Below are 23,543 nucleotides of genomic sequence, written 5' to 3'. Positions count from 1 at the left end.
TCTATGTTTCTACACTTCCACTCCTGTTTCTACCTTTAGATGGCGCAGTTTAACTAGATTGTAGGTGGTTAGACAGCATTCAGAATAGTTTTTGCAGTTATTTTTATGAAAAGTAGCAGAAATATAACAATTTTTTCGTGTCGCAGCACATCACTGGATTAGGGCTCAATTCACCAAGCACATAAAACTTTTTTTCGAGAGTTCTTTAATTTGAAGCTACTGTTTCAATATTTCTTGTATCCCTTTTTGTTTGTTGGGAAAGTCTATGTCACATGTGTGGCCCTCAAGCGGCAGCCAGGTTTTGCTGCCTGTCAAGGAACGGGACACACCAGCCTGTTTTATAGCACATCTTCTTTATTGCAGTTCTGCTTGTAAAACACTCATGTGAGCTATTACGTTTCATTTTGTATTATCGTATAATGTGTTGTTAGTTCATACATCATTCACACTTCAAATTCAAAAGTTCAGATACAGTGAAAGGTCTAATGCTCCAAAAGTTTTAAACTAAAATGGACTCATAGACAAAAAAAAAATGTTATAGAGCAGCTAAAGGTATTGTGAGAAACATATGGTGACAATGTAGCACTTTTGATAACCATGTCAAGCAGTAATATCGCAGATCAGATATTGATCACAGGAAGTGTTAAATGACCATTGAAAAGTTAATTCCCATAGCAGGTAAGGCCGTCATCTGAGATTTTAAGCCTTTAAAATCCACGGAACACAAAATTGGGTAAAAATGCTTGTTTGGCTTCAACCCTAAAACAACTTTCCCATTAAGCTTACTGTTTATTCCCGAGGCATCATCTAACGCTGTTTGCTTGTTTTGGGACATTTTTGTGTCAAGTCATAGATTAGTTGCCATTTGGTATGGCCTAGTTGTGACAAATTTTCATATATCTCACATGCATTAATGCATAAGGAAAATAAAATGTTGATTACAATTTAGATCTTTTTTTTTTTTTGTAGTAAGTAACACATTACCTGCAGGATTTTCACATCACCACAAATATCTTCTGCTTGTCGTTTTCTCGTTTTATTTGAATACCAGTGGGGGGTGGGGGGTGTTTAGAGAGATTAGATGGAAATGGTGTAGCTGTCCCAATATTTATTTACTGGACTATGTACTCCGCTTAAGCGAGAGTCCTTAATAGGTTTGAGTGTGCTCATGCATTTGCACTGGAATGGTGTCATTGCACTGGTGGGTGTCTTTGGACCGGAGTGAACCAGCATGACCTCAGAGGCAGTTGGTTGGAAAGCAGATGGCCACATGTCATTGAGCTGGCTGCGATAGTGACAGAACACCTCATGTCCATGCATCGGGTAGCCGTCGCTTGCCAAACATTAACAAGTCTGCGAACTTCTGTATCTGTCGCCAATTCATATGACGAATGGCAATCATCAGAAAGATCGGCGCTTCTTCTCAACGTCAGCCTGGCCTCGACACGTTCTCAAACTCATCTTTCAAACCAATTGGCTATTCTTTTCCTTCTTCTCTTCCTCTGCCTCATGGCTTCGAGGCCCCAACCTGCCCTCTATGATCAGAAAAGCGGCTAGCATAAAATTGTGCAACGAGTCAACACGTTACAATTTGTTGTCCGGCAGCTGGCAGTCTTGTAAGGACTTACTGTGTCATATCTTCATGGTGGTCTTGTCTGTCCGGCTCCAACTTCTTCTCCATGTCTCATTTATCAGCCTGTCTGGAAACCGCAACCAGTCTGACCAGGCTCCTTTTCTATACACAGCAACCAAGACCTTCACCAGAAATCCTTTTTTTTTTTTTTTTTTGGGGGGGGGTCATTTATCGTGGTAAAGGTTAGTGAAAGGGGGCACGTTGTAACATGAAAGTGCATACAGTAAATGTGCACATGGTATTTGCGAACGTCACAGGTTCACGTGATCTCCCGAGTTAGCGCCGTTTTATGGGTCAAAATGGCACTCGTCTACCTGGAGTATTTTTTCCTAGACCTTACGTCGATTTAATTATCATCAATGAATATTATGATATTATCGTTGTGATAAATTCAGAGGTTGAAGTGGCTATAAGGAAAGTTGTCAGGGCAAAGCCTCTTTTCTATTGTACTATTTGTTCATTTTCTGGTTTTGAATAAATTAGGCAGCTGGAAATCGACAACTCATACAATAACAGTATATCTGGTATACATATATTTTATTTTTTACAAAAATACTGAGCCATATTTACAATTTCAGATGTACCTTTAAATGAAATAAGAAAAAAAAATCAGAGCCGTGCGCAAATTGCCAGATTCATTCAAGTGATTGAAAGCGAGCCTCGTCTTTCAATGTAGCCTCCATCCTCTTTCGAGAAGTCACACAATGCATGATGTCAGTCAAAAAACACATAAGTTGCTCCAGAAAGAGGACATGGTCTACAATAAAGACAAAAATAGGGATATTTTAACTACATTTACATATTACTGTAAAACATATACATATGCACTGTTTTTTGAAGCGATAGCTCAGCCATCCTGGTTAGCCAATCAGGTCGTCAGGGCACCTATCACAATACAATCAGAGAATGTGCAATAAACTTGGTTCAGTTATTCAGTTTTGTTTGCCAACATCCTATATTATTCCTTGGCGGCCTACAGCTATTTTACCCATCAAGTTTAGTACTATTCAGGAAGTTGTTATTTTTGTGTTATGTTGTAAAATAGTATAAAATGGGAGACTTTTTAAAATTTGAGCGCTTTTGATGCAAAAGGACGTCATGGGAACCTAGGACTGTCACTCTTGAATTTTTTTAAGAATCGATTATTCTATTGATCATTTCACCGATTAATCAGATAACATTTGCAATTAGGTCTATTGAAAAACCTTTTTCCAATGACAGTTTCTTTACCAGTTTTTGTTTAGTGGTCTTTAGTAGTGAGGAAAAACCTAATCCTTAACAACAATTAATCAATGCCACATGAGAAGGATTAATGTTGTATTCCCTGAACGTTTTGTGAATGAATCAATTGCAGAGGTTTGCAAATGTCGTTTTCTGTCTAAACATTAAAGATAATCAGTCTTGCCCTAATGAAAGACTACAGGAATCTGAAGTCAGAAGATTTGGATAATTTTAAGTTAAACAATAGCTCGAAACGAACACTCCTGATTAATTTCATAATTGAATACTCGTCAATCTATTAAATTTGAAATATCCAAGAGAAACACTACCAAGGAGTGCCGATGACAAGGTTTTATTTTGTATGTATGATCTGTAAAAATGCTTGAAATTGGCTTCAGCTTTTCTTTTGTTTAATATTTAGAGTTAAAGACACAACAGGAACTTTATAACCTTGGCGTACAGCGCTTAAGTCACAAGCTTATGGAAAGTGCCAAACATTAAATAACATGTATGTGCAGCACTTGGCAGTACATGTTTACAATGTAATTTGTTGGTAGGATAAAGTCAATAAAATGTAACATGAAAGCAAAGACGTAGCTGTTCAAAGCTCCGTAAGTGGGCGACATCATTTATAGGGATGCAGCACTGGTGTTACTGTCATTCAGTTTTATGTTAACTGTTTATAACGCAGCGTCTATTTTGGGCTATTTTGAAAACGACCCTCATAACATTGGTAACATGGCCGGACGATGCCGTGGCATCTGCAATACATTGCAGTGAGAGAATTTTTTTCTTCTAAAGTAACAAATGTTATCTTATGAACAATGGAATTTGCAGAGTGTTGTCAGTGATTGCATGTGCTTAAGTTGGCTTTATGACCTCATAAAGACTCGGGATCATTTTCCAAATGCCAGCGCTAGTGTCATTTTTCACCCTTATTTTGGAGAACAAAATGCCGGCCTTTATGTGGTGTGATTAGATTGTATGAATTTGTAACACTGGCTGAATTTCGTTTTGGTTGTTCTCAAATTGTTATGTTCTATGTGGTATTGTGTTTGAGTTGATATCAGGATTTTCTGTTATGTGCTTTTGTTGGGTTTTCATTTGTCTTTTTACATTCAAGGTTGGTCATGTGATTGCGTCCACCTGTCTGCGTTAAGCTGCTTCCCTTGTGTTGGCCAATCAGCTCCCTGTTCCAATTGTGTCTTGCCTAGGTGTTCCTTTTTGTCTCGTCAATTTTGAGGGCATTAGTTGGGTCAGTGTCGATGTATATGTAGTTTTGTTGATGTAGCAGTAGCATAAGTCTCCGTGAGTTCATTTCTGTGTTCCTCTGAGTCTGGCAATTAAGTGTTTTTTGTAGTAAGTTTATTTCTAGGTTTTTGTTACTTACTTTGCATGCAGTTTTTGTCCACGTTTTTTTTCGCCCCCCCCCATATTAATTAATTAATTTATTTTTTTTAACGCACCCTGCCTCCCTGCGTTTGGGTTCACACCTTCCACAATTTTACGCACCACGCCACGACTTATATGGTCTGTAAATGCATCTCAGTCGTCCCCAGTTCCATGCCTAGATAAACCAGATTTTTTTTTTTTTTTTTATTGGATATCAATACAAAATACAATATTGTTCTAGTGTTCATAAAGTTGTGGCTGTTCGGAACACTGTATGTATTTTGATGAGCTATGAGTTGGTGTGTGTGCACAAAAGAAGCACACTGAAATAGATCCCTTCCCCTCATTGTAAGGATATTTGACCTTCAGCGCAATGTGCGTATGTACTTGTGTCACATGTGTTCTAGGCGGCTTTAGTCGGTCAGATAGTGTCGCCCGCTAGGCTCTCAACATAAAAGTCCGCCTCTGATGAGGTTAAAGGTAGAAAATTAGGATGATTAAATTTGCAATAATACCACCTAATGACTTCACACATGTTCATCCTAAAGCCACAACGGAATAAACATTCCAGTCTTCGTATGTACTGTATGTTCAGCGCCAGGGTGACATTATCATGTGCGCCAGCATTATGTTTCTTACATCTTATTTTTCCATTTGATATATGGATGGAAATATACTGTGGGGCAGTGGTTCTTAAATGAAAGCGCTTCATGTCAGATTTTATGTTCACAACTTTGTTCCAATAAAATTAAAGTGTAGTACAAAACAATTTTCCCTTCATTTAAGGATTATTTCCCAAATATTGCTGTTTTTAGGTTGTTTATTGCTTAAAAGAAAAGCAAATAACCAGTATTACACAAGAAGGATGGATGAAATCAGAATCATTACTGTTGAGGCTGACGTTTGAGGTTTCTGATAACCAAGATAAACAACGGGTCACTTCTCGATTATTAAAATAAGTATCAATGTGATAATTAGTTGTTTATTAATCAAGTTTGACCATTCTGTATGGCAGAACTCATGGTCAGAGGCGAAAGGCAGAGATGCTTCACAAAGTACAAGTGTTAACTGTCAAACAATTTGAAAAAGGGTCATCTAAAGCTGTTTAAAGGTGAGTAAGAACTTCTATCCATTCATCCATTCATTTTCCTAACCGCCTTTCCTCGCTAGGGCGGGGTGAGAACACATTGTCTTTATTCATTTAATGCAAGAGCTATGTAGTACAAATGAAATGCAGGTCAGGATTATTTTTTACTCTGCATGCTGAGGGCCAGTCTCTGCCAGAAACACTGGTGGTGATCATTTATCTAAAGCCAAGTATCAAACTTCTAAATTTAGCCTGGTAAAAGATAGAGGTGGCATCCATATCTGGGCGTATAACATTTTTATTTTCTTTTTTTGGACATGTTTCGTCGTGGGCTGAAGCACCGTAGGCTAAAGTGAGCAATGACGATAAGGGGATGATGAGGATTCTGATTTCTTTACCTGTCTTAAGGCCATCAAAATTGCAGGATTCTTTTTAGCTTGGGCGGATAATGTAGAGTGAAATAGTATTCGATTTATACCCCTACATGTTGTTTTGTTTACATTCATTTGTGAGATCCCATTACATTTACAGTACAGTATAGTTACTTGGCGGTTGTGTTGTGGAAATATTGGTGTGATGGCGCGATTTAGATGGCTTTATCACTTTACTATTATCATGTCACTAGACTCTATCATTCTGGCTTGCCTTATTGTCAACACCAGTTGATGCTACAGTGGTATCTGCTTTCTCACAGAGCCCAAAATAGATGGCGAGATTGTTGTGAAGAGTTGTCACATGAATGTTTACATAACAGCATGTTTTGCGAGGGAACTTTTCCGGATGGTTAGGGTTAGATGCGAAGAAACCGCTAATCAATCACGCTGCCATTGTGTGATTCGGCACAAGTGTCCACCATTAGGGTAAGCAGCTACTATGTGTGCAGTGCATGTGGTGCATTCAAAATCAGTCTGACATTGGAAACTCTAACAGATGAAAAAGTCCGTCACTTCATTAAGCGTTAATACTGTAACTGTAAATGTCTAAATAATGTGGGTTTGCTATCAATCCATAAAAACTGCCACACATCAAGAAGAATGATGGGATTGAAATGACTTTGATATTTCACTTATTTACAATAGTCCATTTTGGCACATACGTTTACAATATCTGTCTTTCGTTGTTGTGGTTGGTATTTCAATAAAACAAACTTGCTGAATACACTTGCCTTTTTTAAATATACATATATATAGGTTTGCTCTCTGCTGTTTTTGCGTTTGTTTAAATGTGACAATATGTAATATTTAGAATATTTTTTAGACTATTTCTTTTTCACAAAAACCATATACAATAAAATATTATAAATGACCAACAGTATGTTTTAAATATAATCAATCTAGTTATCATTAAATTATATTACACGGAGGGTGGCATGCCTCAGGAGGTTGCCATGTCTGTATTACTGCATTTACCGTAATGCCCCTAAAGCTCCCACGGATGCAAAAAATTACACATACTCCCTTTAAGCTGCACTCAACTTGACTTTCAATTTTCTTGTTGTTACTCCACGTGATCAATCCTTCATGCCGCTAGAATGTAGTGACTATATAATATTATCTTGTCATATTATCCTGGCACTCCGACAGAAACTAGAAGTACACTTTGGCCCATGATTCCAATGTGTTTGACACCCCTAATCTAACCTATACTACAACAAGACGTCAAGCCGGGCAATAAGGACCTATGCGCCTGTCTTCATCCTCCAGTTGTGTAAGTACCAAATAAGCCAAACGCTTTGGCTCCCATTGCAGCAGGCAAATTGTCCAAAGATTCAGTGATCTCATCATCGCCCCCTGCTATTGGTCAGACTGTGTGGTTTCTGTGTGTCCCTTAGTTATGTTTGAGCATAGAGGTGCTAATCAGTAGTGGCCTGATAGAATTACTTGTCCCTGTTGTTGCTGAGCTGCCCCAGCTAAGGGACTCCCATTTAGCCTGTTACAACTCAACCCCCTTGCGCCGTCCCTCGATCCCACCCCCACCAGAGGCCCATTCATTCAACCTTCCGCGGCCACTGGAAGAGACCCTACACTGATATCCTCATCTTTCATGGGGAACAGCTTTGAGTACATAGTCGCTTACGGGATAAAGGAGAGCGGTCGCTTTGTCAAATGTTGATCAGGATTTTTTTTTTCTCTCCCCACCTGGCCACCAGGAAACTGAGCTGCCAAGAGAAAGTTGCCGCTTAGGAGGGGTTTAAGTTGCAGGTGGCGCTAAGGAGTGCGTCTGCATCACGTCTTTGGATAGGACCAGCAGCTGGTAAACGCTTTCGGAAGGCCAAACAAAAATGCTTGGGAAAGGACAAAGTGGTGGATACTCCTCAGATACAACTGGAGAGGTTTCACAAAGGTAAGACTTTGCCAACTTGCCACATGTATTATCTGGAAAAAAATGTTTATTGTATACATTTTTTACAGATGATGTTTTATTGGAATTTATATCAATAGAAAATTTCCTTGATGCATATTTGCTCTGGCATGTTTCTCCACTAGTGTTTTGATTTGCCTGGCCTTGTGAAATCATAATTTTTCAAATATATTAACAAAACGTATTCAGTGTTGAATATCGTCTACCGATACTGGCCTAAAACCACTTGACAGCTCTGTTAATATAATTATCATTGCAATATTTTGTATATTTTCTATTTCAAAAAATATTTTTATGAGAATAGTCCACAGACATAATACGGATTATTATTATTTTATTTTTTTCCCTAGCCGGCTCAGTGCTCTTACATAAATAATACTGTAAGATTAATAAGCTTGCACAATTTCCACCCATACAAAAAAAATCATTGCAAATAATAATTTATAGGTTTTCGACAGTTACCATATTAAGGGTTAGTATACTTACTATAATGAATAATATGCATACAACAGAAAACTGTTAGGTAAAATATTTATTCTGTGATACTGAGTTTCTTATTTAAATATTCAGTCATTTAACTTGTAACAAAAAAAGGAATGTTTTTTGTTATGTTTGATTCAAATAACAGTTTGAGAGAGAACATTAGGTTTTACATATTTAAACATATTTTTTTTGTATGTGTCAATTTCTTGCCGGCGGAAGAGCGCAAGACTGCAGGAACTGACACTATAAGACTGTAATGAGAACCACTGCGAGCTGGCACGTACACACACGCATATACGCAGTTTAAATTCGGTTTGCATGTGTCCTGCCAAGTGAATAAGCAGACACAACTCTTCATCTCATTTATTAATGAGGCCCAGGAGTATATGGTTGTGCTAATATTAGCCTGCACAACCACGTGGTTTAATAGTTATCGTTTTTGTATACTCTTTACTATTTGATTGCTTATTTGTGTACTAGTGGATCTGCAGCCATTTGCTATGGACAATAGGAACTTACAGTAAAGGGTCTGTAGTGAGGGAGTTCATGTTATAATGTTGACGTCTCACACTAAACACCCTCAGTGTTATTTTCCTTCATTGATGGATTTCTGAGCATTCTCAGCACTAGCCCCGCCCGAACGGAGAAAAATAGCTTAGAGGCATGGATGATGATGTACCACCCATGCAAGAGTAAATACACGCCAACCTTATCCATGTCTTTTAGTCTCATTTTGTTTCTAGAGCTGAGGAGGAGAGCTTTTGTCGGCCAAGTAAACATAAAAGTTTCATTAGTTACAATCTTTTACTGTTGAAAATGCATAATTGGTAAAAATGTGTTTGTGGCGCCTTCATTCACAAAGGACATGTTTCAGTTTGCTTTACAGTTCACTGCAAAAATTAATTATATGAGACAAATTAAACCTAATTGCCCTTAAAAAGGCAGTCCTTGATTTTTTTTTCCCTGACATTGTTACTATATCAGTAATAAAATGGCTACACAATCATAAATTTGGGGTTCAAAAGTTTCAAAAAAAAATGTCTATTTATATAACTTGTTTATTTCCTGCATATCCTTGTATGTGATTCGTATAAAATATATTTATACAATATTTAATAATGAAACATTTGTACCATGGTTCAACAATCTTTGCCCTGTCTAATAGAGACATAGATGGTCAGGTAAAAATGTTAATGATTTCTGGAAGGCTAAATAGTACTGGCTAGACATAAAGTGAATTTTCAAGCAAAAAAAAAAGTAACCGATGCTACAGCGAATATTCCTACAACTCTATAAAATCACACTAATGCAAAAAAAGCATAATATAATGTTGTCCCTCAAAACATTCATACGTCATAAAAGTTACACAACCAAAGATATTATTGATTGCTCTGAAAATTAATGCATTACAGCCTATCACAGATTTTGCGTAAAATACCAAATACTGTATTAGCTAATCATGATTAAGACAATCAGATTGGCTAAAAAAAAAGATGATACTATTGGCTTTTGTTATAGATTCTGGGAAAATATATCGTTCTGGAAAATGTGTTATCGCCATAAATGGTCTCAGAAGCATTAGTGAGTCTGCAATTTTCAATTCCAAAGAAGTCTTCATCTGAGCCCTTCATACAAACATCAATCAAACATCAATGTCTTGCGCTATTTGGTTAGGTGAGATGAGGGAAGGTTGCTCTCGGTAATAACCTGCTGAGCTCGTGGTGTGGGGCCACGCTCTTAAGACCATCAAAGGCTTCGTGAGTGGCCACAGGCAACTTAACCTTGTGTGACACGCTGCCACGGTGATTTAGAGCTCGCAGATGGGGGCGCAGGGCAAAGTTAAAAAAAAAAAAAGTGAAAAGGGGGATATACGTTAAAAAAAAATTAAAAAGTGCATCTTATTTTTTTAAGTTGGATCATGCAAAGAATAATGCTTCCTTACCCTGTTTTTTTTTCTTTGTAGTCATTTTGAACATATTTAATAAGATAGCGGGACAATTGCTATGATGAAGACATCAAAACACTACAACTGTATCACTTAAAAAATGAATAATCACCAAAGTTCTTGCTTTTCACTGACAGTGTTTGAGAATTCTTTTCAGGTGCAAATGCAGGCCTGAATTCAGACTTGCTTATGTATTATATTCTGCACAATTTATACCCATATATATATATATATATATATATATATATATATATATATATATATATATATATATATATATATATATATATATATATATATATATGGGGGGGGGGGCATTATACGCGACTTCCTATTTTATGTTCCATACAGTTTCTGCTGTTCGCAGCCAACAGCTGAAGCATGGGGACATTAAACCATATGTGCTTACTCGTATGGCACCATGCCTTTCATAGTGTGTGGGGCAGGAAAACAGGAAATACAATTTATTGTATCTCACAGGTGCAAAACTCAAGTGTGCAAGAACAAAGTGTCATTGCTCGTGGTTACTAATGAAACTTTTAGAAACGTATAGCTGAATCGGTTTAGTGGTCCTTGTTAAGTCTAAGGGACTTGAGAAAAAATATTTAAGAATGTAACATATAGTTATAATTTTCTTAGAATATAAAGTTAACTATGGAGCAACATTGCGATAACCTCAATATTTAGCAAGGAATGTCACAATCTTTTTCACTTTGAATATGATGCAAACATTGGCAGCCTAGATTACTACTTACAGCAGGAATTATTAATGATTTTATTTAGTTTTTTTTTAATATGAGATGTTGGGTTAAGTGATACCACTCAAACAATAGTCAGCACTAATAGAAAACTATAACGCAATAATTCCATATATTTGAGTTTCATACATTCATCCTCAAACGTGAGAATGTGTTGCACTTGAATGAAATGAGTAAAATAAATTAAAAACAAAATTAAGGAGAAATTACACTAATAAAACCTAATACCATCCTAAAATCCTAATAAAAACAAATTACAATTCAAGTTTACGTCTTTATAGGGCTGTGCTATAAATCAAACTAATTCAATCAATTTTAAAATTCCACAATTTGGAAATTAGCTCAATTCTGAAAACGAGGTTTTGGCACATGTTTTTTACAAGACATGTTTACAATAGTTACTAAGTACTTAATTGTGGCATTCAAGAAAATTATGCACAAGCTATGCATATGATTACGTTTAAACTGATTTACAGTGAGTATACATTATTGCTCTCTGAACATTTTGCACCTTTTGCACCTGGATCATTTTTGTAATGAATCAAAATAAATGCTTAAGTTTATTAATACCATTAATATATTATATTTTTGGCCATATTGCCCAGCCATTTACATTATTTATAAGAAGGGAAATAATCACTCATATATGAGTGCTAATATAGGAGATTTTGGACATAGACTGACTGATATGATTTGATTGGATTTTTCTTTTTGGCAGATATAGAACTGATATTCGATACCAACATTGGATCAGGACACCCTTACTTAATAGCCGTTGGTAGCACAATCAATTTTTGCCACACACAAACGTTTAACTAATGACACGATTGAGCTTGCAAACCCTGCTAGTAACCAAAACCGTAGCACCTATCGAAGCGTGTGAAGACTCGTGACAATCTTTTTTCTGTGTGCAATATAGAAGTTTGAATATCACGAATCTATTAAAGAAATTTGCTTTCTGGTCGCTTGTATGCCCTTTCCACACTTTTGTTTCTTGTGAGCATCCATATTTGCGTTCCGAGACGCTTTTATTTCAAATCTAATTCCGCTTGATGTATTGCCATATGATGACATTTTTTTTTGACAAGATACACAAGTACATAAGGGGCAAGAATTGAGTTTAATTTAGTGAAAGCAAAAAAGCAAGTCTGTCATTGATGATCGAATTAAGGCTTGAATTCTGTCACCGCATTTGCGCTGATGAGTGGAGGCCCGGCTATGTTTAGATCCCGAATAACAGAGATAGCGAGAGCAGACTCGAAAGAGATTGGCTTCTCTAAACTAAAGCAAACACCAAAGTGAGCTGGAAAGAGGTGAGGAGTGATAATTGCCATCATGTAATTCTTCATAATCACTAGATAAATGACCTGTGAGTGAAATGTGACTCCATCTAAATGATGTAATTAGCCAGAGGAGTCTCTGATACTTTCCTCTAACAGCTTTGGAGCCGTGTGTTTGTCTTGTCACTAAGCTTTCAAAAAGTCATCTGTTGTGGACTTTAGTTGGATTATATGGTTAATTTGAAGTCAAGCCTACTCATAACTTCGTTAAGTGTTAAGATACTTGATGATGCATGTGATGATTCTCCGTATTGGATACTTATTAAAAGCTTGGCTCTATAACATTGTTTACTCTCAAATCTCATACGTATTTGTGGATCGATTATCAACCAATTGGAATGATGTTAGCGAGGTTAATGATATAAATGTTACACATGTAAGCAAACTAGTCAAAAGCATTTTTTTTTGCCGCTATTTAAAGCTGCATGTCTTTGTCTTTTTGTGCTTAGTTTTGAGATTTTTATGTGAACAAAATATGCAAACAAGCGGTCCAAGGTTAACGGTGATAAAACACTGGTATTTGACCCTATGTTTTACAGTTCTCAAATGGAGGTATGGGTACTCCTGGGGCTAGTTGAAGGAACTCCAGGGGGCACTCGAGATTTGAAGTAAAACAAACAAACATGCTAATATCCTTTTAAAATAATTATTGAGTAAATTAATTGTTTCGGGAAAAGTTCATTTTGTTCATTTTTTGTGGACAAATATTTATTTATAATTAAGGTAATGATTTATTTTATGAACCAGTCTCCACTGTAACCCCAAAACATATTTAGTATATTTCTGTGGAAAAATAATTATTTATAATTATTTCTTTTTGAGAACAGGTCTGACAGTATATGTTGATTATTTCCTGTGGACAGATATGTATTAATACTTATGTTATTTCTTTTTGATAATCGATATCTTCTATGATCCAAAAGAGGACATGTTATGTTGATTATTTATTTTGTGGACCAATACGAATGAAGTTTGAAGGGTTTTAAAGTTTAATAAACGCTGATGGTGTGTTTTAAGACTTTTTTTTTTAAACCCAAAATTGCTATGCACTGGTTAAGGGGTATTTGGCTGAAAACATATTTCACAGGGGGTGATGAATCACTGAAAAAAGGTTAAGAATTCCTGAGCAATTTTGAAAGTGCACTAAATCATATTTTGTCAGGGGTGAGGATTAAATCACATGCATTCTGGCTACTGTTTTAGCTTTTACTTTGGAAAACCTTTATTGGTATATAGCATATTGTTACATACCAAACCAGTGATTAATCATTATAAAACATTGTTTTTTTTTGTCCCTGCTATGTCTATATAAATAAATCTTTTTTTTGTTATTTAGGGGAGGATTAAAACATGATGTTTACTAATCTGATTAATTGAAAAAATAATGGACTCAGATTCATTTAATTGATTATTTAAAAAAAAAAACTGATAGTTGAAGCCCTAATATTAACATGGATCCATCCATTGTACTAAATATAAATGATTGTCTGACCACCTGAGTGAATTTGGAGAATTTCCCTCAGAGAGGAAATGTTTGATGGCCCACTTGTGAAAAATGTGTCTAGATGTGTTTTTCGGGCCTTCAATGGAAGGTAGAGTAAAAGTGAAATCATCATATGGAAAAAGACATGAAGAAGTGCATTAACTTTGTCAAAGTGTGACGACAGATAGCCACTGTTGGTTTGTGGATCTCGTAGCAAATCGTTCAACAATGCCATTGTTCCAGCCTACACCTGTGCCTCACTGCGTTACGCGCACTATTCCCTCTCGACCGCAGTTCATGTTTTTGAATGTGTTCAGTGTGAGCCCCGACAGAAAGATGGCCTGGCAGATTGCCTTGCAACAGCTGCGCTATTTCATAACGCTCCCATTTTCTTTTCTCTCACGACCCTTTCGCTCCATCCAGACTCGAGAATGACACTCATGATACCGTTTTCTTTTAACGGCTCGTGACACATGAAGGCATTACAGAATGGACTTGTTGCTCGGAAGGTTTAAAGTTACATGTGTTGCTCCAACAATGATGTTTGAGGCTATTTTTCCTCCGGCGAACTTGTTCGCACTTCTGTCTGGCTGCGGGCAGTCGTGAAAGCTGCGTGATTTGCGTTGGCAATATGATGCATTTAGACATGTTAAATGGCTAACTCTGGATCATGTTGCTGTTTTGTTTTTCACCTGTCTGAAGACAGGGTTGGACATTGGTGCGTTAAGCTGTCAGATTCTGCGTGGAATAATATGGAAAGGGTCACAAGGTGTAGAGTGCATAAACGCCGCATTCCCGGTACTTGTTTGATAGCGGCAGAGGGATTGAACTGCAGTAACCTTAGCGGCCCGCAAATGCCAACTTCACCACCATGTAGACCGATGTTAATGAATAAAAATGTCAGGTATCCACTGCGTAGATCATGTGACTGGTTTCTGCCACTGGAGACGAAGCAGGTGAACAGGAACACCGGCATGTTGCAAAGTTGTCGACAGCTGAGAACTATCACCTTGTGTCCTTGCACGTACGCTACATAAAAGCGGTGCACGTACTTTCAGACTTAAACGTGCACCTGTGGTTTGCTTCTTCCGCTTTCTGCTTGCACTTTAATGGCTGGACTGAGAAATTCTCAGTGAAAAAATAATGCTTGAATTTCCTAGTTATTGGGGACAGAAATGAGAATCAAAAATCACAAATCAGGTTTATGCCTCCGATAATGAAAACCTGAGATACTGATGCATTCTAATTTTATGTGCTAATCCCTTTAAAATTAAATCTAATACATGGAGGTAGCGCAACAATTGACATTTAGCGTGTTTAAAGATTTGGCACGTTCATCTTTTAATGGTGCGTATTATCTACTAATCTAATTTTCATACACTTTGATTACAATTTGAACCTTTTGGCTGCTGGAAAATCAAAGTCGAGATCCCAAAATGGACATATCTGTCAAAACTCATATTTTGATCAATAACTCCAAAACTAATCTCTGCGACATACCCTGCTTTTGTGAAAGCACATCACAAATATATATTTTTTACAAATCAAGTTTTGAATAACCTAAAAAATTACCTAAAATTTCAACGACAAAAATATGTTTTCCTTTTATTTTATCGCCAACATACTTCCTGATTATGTTCAGCAATACACAATAATATGAGAAAAAAAATCCAACCATTGGAAAAATAACCATGAATATGTTATGAACCAGGGGTGGTATAAGGAGATAAAAATAGATCTTTCTGGAAACTCTATCAAAAAAAATCTTTGTGTTCTTTTTGTATATAGCTTATGGACAATATTATCTAGTATATATATATATATATATATATATAATAAGCTACAGTATGAATTGAAGTTCATTTTTAAGTAAATGTCTAAAATTTAAAACTAAAGTTAGTGTGCCAAAATAATCTGGTGGCCATTAAAGATTTGTTGCACTTGGAACATGTTTTTCCTGTGAATGTCAATACTTCTCTGCAAAGATTAAAATTAACCAAAAGGGAAAAAAATAAATTAAAAAAAATCTCAAATCAAGGCAAAACATTTCAACCGCTACTTCTTATTAGTGAGTTATAACCTCTAGTTTTGGTTAAAACATTTTGGGGGACTTAAAAACTGTAAATAAACAAAACAAAACGGCTGCAACTTATCAAGACTTTATTTATGATCATGTGTAAGTTTCACATCCAATTTTCCTGTTCTGTTTGCAAAAATTGTTTTAGAACCAGCTTTTTCAGTGTGTGACAACCACAATGTGACATGTATTGTGATTAAATATGGAGGAAAGTGTTCAGTGTCTGTGCACTGCCGTGGTGAGAGAAGAATTTTGCTCTAATGTCATCTGTCTCTCGGGTGTTATTAAGCATTTGTATCCAGCACAGCTGCATTTTCATAATCGTTCCTTCCCCTTATTCTCTGTCACATTTAAACCGCATGCATGATTCCAGGCTTGTGTTAATCTTGTGACTCTACTGTACACTGTAAACAATAAAATAAAATGGGCAGTGATATTTACTGCTACATTTGCTCAAAAGAATTCTGACTGCTATCTGTGCATCAGAGATTCTCATGAGCATGGAAGCTATTTTGTCCATTTATCCAAAACCATAGTTTAGTATTTGAGGAAAGTGGTAAGTTATCATGCTGTGCAGTCACCACTATCTGGTTAGAAAGCTGACCTAACCGTGACCAGCTGCTGCTGGCTCAGCCTAAAACCAGGCTCAAGACTCGTGGCGACCGAGCCTTTGCAACAGCCACTCCAGGGCTCTGGAATAATCTGCCTCTGTCAGTTAGAGGCGCTCAGACCCTCGCTGCTTTTAAATCTCTCTTAAAAACCCACTTTTTCTTGCTCGCTTTTAATATGCTTTGAACATTGACATTGCAATTGTTTTATCTGTGTTTCTCCTGTTTTCTCTTTTTATTTGCAATGGTATTTTATTGTACGGCACTTTGTTTGTCTTTTTAAATGTGCCGTAGAAATAAAACATGACTTGACTTAACGTTGATACTGTCACGTCACATGAGGGGAAATTGTCACGTCGCAATAAGTCTTGCTCTGGGACGTTTTTCATTTGCTTGTCAAAAATATTTGAGACTCAGAAATGGAGTCATTAAAGTTGTTGTTTTCAACTACAGTATTTAACAGAAATCCAGACCGGTGGCTGACCTGTCCATTGACCTAATTTATCAATGACATGCGCCCCTAGTTGAAGATGTCCGGCAACACACACGCCAAGGCTTTGATTGGTTCATTTGAGATGGTCAGCACAATGTTACTGTTTGTGTTTACTTGCTGAATGGCTTCTATTTTCAGTCCCCCACATGTTGTGAGGGATCGCGTGTCATGAATTAAAGTGGGATCATGTTTGTTTTTGTGTCTGGATCTTCTCTGACACACACTTGTCAGTAAGTCATCAGTTTGAAGATAGAGGAGTATTAACAATCCCTTCCGTCCGCCTGCAGCGGTCGGCTTCAATGGCTCCCAATTGGAGAGACAGCAAGGGGTGAAACGTTCTGTGACAGACAATATTAAAAAAAAAAAAAAAAAAAAAAAAACCACATAGGAATCATTAGGGTAGCTTGAATGAGTCAAGCGCTATAGACCAAAAACAAATGTTCACTACAGTAGACACAGAGTATTGAGCTAGGTGTCAGGAGGACATTAAACAAAGCAAAAGTGGAGTTACCATATGTCACATATCATATTAAGCTTTCAATTGAAACTCCAGCTGTATATGAGGGCCATTACTGCAATATAATTGTTAAAGGCACATATTGCTCAATATTTTAAAAAAAATCTGAAGATAAATACCTTGGTTAGTAACAGCTACTTAAGCTTAATTGGTTGCTATCTTGGGAGCACTGAGTTCTTTCCGTCCCAGAGGACCTGAACGGTCTGGATTCTTAGAGCGGTATAGCACTCTAATTAGTGTTTTATTTAACTGATACCATGAGTAATGATCTTGACAGATGTTTAAAAATTTTGTCAGACTTATTTTATAAATGGTCCCTAAGGCCAGTAGTACCCACCCACTATACTTTATTATATTAATGGTCATTTCTTTTCGAGGGAAATATTTAAATTTACATAACTGGCCAGAAAATTCATAATTCATTACAAACTGCACATTTGGTCATTCATAGCTTATATGAGTGAATTAATTATTTTATTTCAGACATGTATAAAAAAAAAAACAGAAGATTAATAATAAACTGTAAAATAGATGATACAGCATAGTGTGCGCACACATACATTCGGAAAAAGAGTAAGTATGCATTTTCTTTTTAACTCCTACCACTTTTTAACTAAACTAATACTGTATAAATCTAAATTTCACTTCACTTTTATTGCAGAGTTGAAAATGTATACCTTACATATATCAATTTAATATATCCTACACATAAATATCTCAGTCATAAAGCATTTAATAAACACAAACTACTTTGACATCTGTATAGTTTCCAGATGGTTTTGTACAGCCCTAGTTAACACATGTCTTTTAAACAGCAGAAATAATTTCCTATTTAGTAAATAATTATGTAGTATTTATATACTATTATTAATCATGTTTATTATTACATGATTATTGTTTCTTATAGATGCCAGTACCTTATTGTGATAAAAACAACAATTACTAGAGCTTTGAGTAAATTTCACGATGATATTTTGTCAAGTATGTGCCTGGCTCAGTAAAAATCAGGAAAAAAATGCCTTAGAGAGCTAGAAAACTGATATTACACACATATGCACACGTATATTCACTGTATCTACAGCAAAACCACAAAAAATAAAATTTCCAAGGACTTTGAATGATTAAAAAATGTATTTGAAAATCATCAGTAATTCTTGCCCACAAATTACAGAACAGCTGAAGTAAAAATATGTCCAGCCAAGTAGGCCATCCTTAAACGGGTACTTTTCATTTTGGAGGCACTGGAATAGAATGGGAGTGATGTAAGAATGAAAATGAGATGGTGCCGATATGGAAGGAGGGGGTATGGGAGGGTCTATGGTTTATGACTACATCACCTTGTCGACCAGTATAGCTCTGATGTTGCTGACCAAAGTAAATGGAGGCTCCAAGTGGGTGTGTCCTGCACCTGTTTTATAATCATCATACCTTGCTACAGCAAACTACATAAATGACATATTGACCGAAGAAGCTGCATGTTTCACTGAACGGCACAGCAAGTGAAATGAAAAGTGTATGATGGGGCACCAAGCTATAAATAACAGCGCAGCAGAAAAAAAAAAAAGTTGGTCGGCCTCAGGCAAGCGTGTCCTCCTCCCCCACTCCTCGCATTACTTCATCTCGAAGTCTTAGCTTGAATGCACACCCCTTAGCTATTTTTCTACTCCAATTTGGCACCCATAACTGCCAAATCATTAAATACTTGATAAAGTGTCGCTCATATTTTATAATGAATAAATGAATAAATCCTACATCCCTTTTGACTGGAGTGATGTCATTCTGTCCAGTCAGCATGTTTGCCCACTCCCTAAGCATGCTCTCAGCACCCCGTTTGACACTCAGTAGATTAGTGGTAATTTGGGCTATTTTTCTTAGCCCTTGTCACCACTCTCAACCCACACCTAACTACAGACAACCTGATAGCTCTGAAATGAGACTATGTGTTGATAAAGTGTCACAAAAACCTCAGTGTGCTTTACATTTACACTATAGAGTGAGGGTGCCTTGACATTACATTTATCAGTTAAGGTTTTGGCATGTGGCCCGAGATATTTCATTTCTTCAGCAAATCCATCAGACAGGTGCCACTGGTTTGCCCGAGTGGGAACAGTGTCAGCGGGCGACTAAAACTAATTGCACTTGTACGGCGAGGGGATGTGTTTGTTGACATGCTTTTTTAGTTTCACAGTTGGGTGGCAGCTGCCAAGGCAGAAACTTGCTACTTTTTCAGAGACCCCGGTATTCCAAGTGCTACCATCAAAATGTCAAAAACTTTATCACCCTCACTAATCTATGTGCAAGAAACAAATAGTGTTTTTGTATACACACAGTGGTTCTCAAATGAATACATTTAAACCTTTTCGGTGCCGTGACAGGAACAGTGCTTTTCAAATTAAGAGCAAATTAATTGGAACATGAAACAATTCCACACAAATTGTGTGTCTAGTGATACCATTACAAATGTATTGCCAGTGTTTGATGAATCAGATATGGATGGAGAGCAAACTGTTATAAGTCTCGTTTCATCCAAAAATTCTTTGCATTGGTTTGAGGGAACTTGGCTGGGGAAAAAAAAACAAAAAAACAAAGGATGTACATTATTGAAAAAAGGTTGAAAACCACTTCCTTAGAACTCTATTTGTGAACAATCCAAGTGTACCCGAGCATAAAAACGGTCAATGTAAGCCACATTTACGGTGCACTTGACAATTTGGTGGTCGAAATTAAGATGACCATTACACCAACATCACCGTCTACCTTACATTCCCTGCCAGATTGGTGAAATTCCACATCCCTTGAACCTACTTTTGTAGCCAGGGATTGGGCCACCAATGTCCTTCCCTGTTTTTTTTTGCATAGTTTCCTCATTTTAATGTTTAAATATCATTAAACAAGTTGTTGTCGTAAATGTTCACAGTATAAAATGTCCATCGTAAACAGACATTTTGCCTCTAGAGCCCCGCCCATAGCAAGGGTACAGTAAATCAAGACCGCCCGTCCCTCCCTCAAGTGTGACTAGGCCAAAATTGGTGCAATGGGTAGGGAAATCTACTCCTGTGCCACTCTTACCACACCCCAAGCAACTATCTCTACAGTGGGGTGCATTCATGCCGACAAACACACCCACTACCCTGCCCTGATCCCTGTGACCTAGGTTAGCAAAAGCTTAATTGTCAGATGTTTCTAGAACATTGTTTCTTAACCTGAATTCAAAACAGTTGACAGACAAGATAACAGTAAGTTTAGCAAAATTAGTTTTATTTATGCCACATATGGCATCATGCTGCCTCTCACAGGTTAGTAATAGTACTTCACATTATAAGAGCATCAAATTACATATTGCCACATTTCGCTGCATGTGTGAAATCATTGACTGTACTGTATACTTGGCTTTAATTTCACAGGACAAACAGTTTGAGGCTGTATTGCGGCTGACTTCATCTTCATTTTTTGTCTTTCTTGTCACGCACAAGCATACTTTCTCAATGGGTAAAAAGTAATATTTGGGAATTACAGTATGTGATTTTTACTGTGGGGTGGAATGGGAATGAATGGAGTTTTTTGGGGGTGAAAATGCTAGCTTGTTTAAAAATTGTGAATAATTTAAAGCTCTCTTGGTCTGAATTTTTGAAATTTGGAAAAATAGAATGATGTGAATCTTATTAACTACTTGCTATAGAAGAATAATGGATGAATGGACGGATGGAAGAAGAATCACGTCAAAAATTGTTAGGAATAAGAAATATGAAAAGCTTTCACACAAAGTCAAAATCAGGCAATCTTTCCAACAACAAAATGAAAGAATATATGCAATAATAATTCAGTATACATGGTAATAATTCAAATCATTTTACAAGGCGAGATTAAAACATTTCAACTGCTTGAACCCGCTGATAATGTGTAAGTATCTTCATTTGATAACACGCACGTCTGTCATTTCTGTCGGTCTCTTATGGCAAAATGTGGCACCATCTAGTGGCTTGGTGAAGAAGAAAAGAAAAATACAGTAGAGCGTTTTAGGAGTGGAGCCTGAGATCAACGCACATTTCATCTCTTCTCTTGAGCTGTCAGCTTCATTTGTTTTTATTAGTATGTTCACTCATATCAAAAATGCAATAACAAATAGACATTTAGAATGCTATTCGCTATGAAATCCAAACTCTCTCTCTCTCTCTTTCTCTCTCTCTCTTTCTCTCTCTCTCTCTCTCTCTCTCGCTCTCTGTATATATATATATATATATATATATATATATATATATATATATATATATATATATATATATATATATATATATATATATATATATACAGAGAGCAAGAGAGAGAGAGAGTATATGTATGTGTGTGTGTATTAAATGATTTATTGTGACAGACCAAAAGATTAATTTGAAACAACATGAAAATGGCTTCAGTCATTTATCTTCCTTATTTTTTTTTCATTTGACAAAAGTTAGAAGTTCAAGTTAAATTAAAAATGTGATTAATAAATTCAAAATATAGCTCTAACTATGACTGTAACCAATTGACCGCGATGAGTCTGTTAATGTGACACTCCGATTTTGTTGCGGACATGACAGGACACTCCCACTTGACGCATGCTGACTAATTATGTGAACTGCACATATACATTTAAATGTATAAATTAGAATTAAATTATTTTATTTTGTGAAACCCTGACTGTGCCTGGCCAGGGTATCATAGAGGCATCGTGACCCCTGGCCGCCCCATAGAAAAATATTTAGCTGTTGATAGGATGACGAGCCAATCCCACTTGCAGGTTGCACTATTTGTACTTTTACTTGCCATGTTTTATTTTTCCAATTGTTACGTTTGATTTTTATACCATGTGATCTTCTTTTGAGTTCCGGACAATTTGGCTATCTGTGCCTATATACATCTTCTGTTGCTATTAAAAATCTCCTGGGTTATACTGAGAGGCGCTAGTAATCCTGTCCATATAAACTGGCTGACAAAATAGTCCCCTCGCACCTCAAGTGTAAATTAGCATACGATGAAGAGTCACCCATCAACCCCCCTCCTCCCAAAAGAAAGAAAAAAAACTCAAAAGACATTTCCAAAACGGTCACCGGAGCATAATTATTTCGCTTTTAGAAAAGTTAACCGCAGTGTGCCACGATGTCGACATGAGCCAACAGCAGCTCACACTGTATCTGGCACAGAGCGACCCCCAGGCCTTCCTCTGAAAATACTTCCGTCACAAAGCCCCCCGTCCCCGCACACAAGCTGACCACTTGTGACTTTTCATCACATGGGCTCCCTTTCCCTGTCTGGCGGTTAATAACGAAGGCTCGCCGCCTCGCTCTCATAAGCTGCGGAGCATTTGCGGTGATGTCAAGCAGCCGGTGTACATGTCTCATCATTGGGCCGAGCGAGTCATGCGTCAGTCTCAGTTTGCGGGCAGAGGTCGAGTCTGGGCAGAAAGGCAGCGTGGCAGCTTAGGTCACGCATTTCATTTGGAGCCTTGCTGCACCTCTTGAAGGTTTGTCCGCTTGTTCCTTACACTTGTTGCTACAAGCGTGGTGGATTTAAGTGTTGCCTGCTGATATGCTGGAGAAGCCAAGCCGGGCGCGACATGAAGCAACGCCGCGTGAGGATATTGGGGTGTGTTTGGAGCATGTTTCCTTGGGTGTCACAGAGGGGCTTTTTTTTGTGGTTTGGGCTGCAATTCCGACTCTAATTTGTTACTTCCTCCAGTGAGGCTTTGCGGATATATTAGGTCCATGGTGTGATTATGCAGCTATCCGTTTTGCTCCTACGATCTGCAAGGAAATCTCAGGAGTTCTCGCATGTCCTGATACTTAAAGTGTTCCAAAATAGGATTCATTTGCCTATTAAATATTGGCCTTGTAGATGTTGTCAATTGTGGAGGTGCCTCTAATAATTTTAACAGACATTTGTTATGAATCCTTAAATTGCTGAAATCAAGTCAAAACCTCCACAATTTAGTAAATTTATTAGATTTTTTTCTAATACTACTAGTCAGTCCCACCTTGTGTCACGGGGGAGTACGGCGGTTGAGGAGGCCGGCATGGTTGCAGAGGAGGAGGACCCAAAAGCAGGGGAGCGTCGGGACAGGGGGTTGATTAAATCCATTTATTTATAAACGAACGGGAACAAAAGCGAG

The 23,543-nt window shown here is 37.2% G+C and overlaps 1 protein-coding gene across 2 annotated transcripts in view; it reads left to right on the top strand.

Moving 5' to 3' along the window:
• The first annotated feature begins 2,592 nt into the window (after nt 1-2,592).
• The window catches only part of rbm20 (RNA binding motif protein 20), a 41,355-nt gene continuing 20,404 nt past the window's right edge, over nt 2,593-23,543 (top strand). The window contains exons 1-2 of one of the 2 annotated variants that reach the window (XM_088419431.1): nt 2,593-5,357; nt 7,483-7,676. In XM_088419431.1, coding sequence (XP_088275557.1) covers nt 7,615-7,676 — 62 coding nt within the window. In that variant the 5' untranslated portion in view covers nt 2,593-5,357; nt 7,483-7,614. Of the gene's footprint in view, nt 5,358-7,430; nt 7,677-23,543 lie in introns of those variants that run through there. The other variant, XM_088419430.1, reaches the window with a different exon arrangement.

Source organism: Hippichthys cyanospilos, chromosome 7 (assembly GCF_059441005.1).
Source record: "Hippichthys cyanospilos isolate Australia breed blue-spotted pipefish chromosome 7, RoL_Hcya_1.0, whole genome shotgun sequence".
NCBI lineage: Eukaryota > Metazoa > Chordata > Actinopteri > Syngnathiformes > Syngnathidae > Hippichthys > Hippichthys cyanospilos.
Note: the sequence above shows the minus strand (reverse complement) of the source record. Positions and strands in the feature narration are given on the sequence as shown.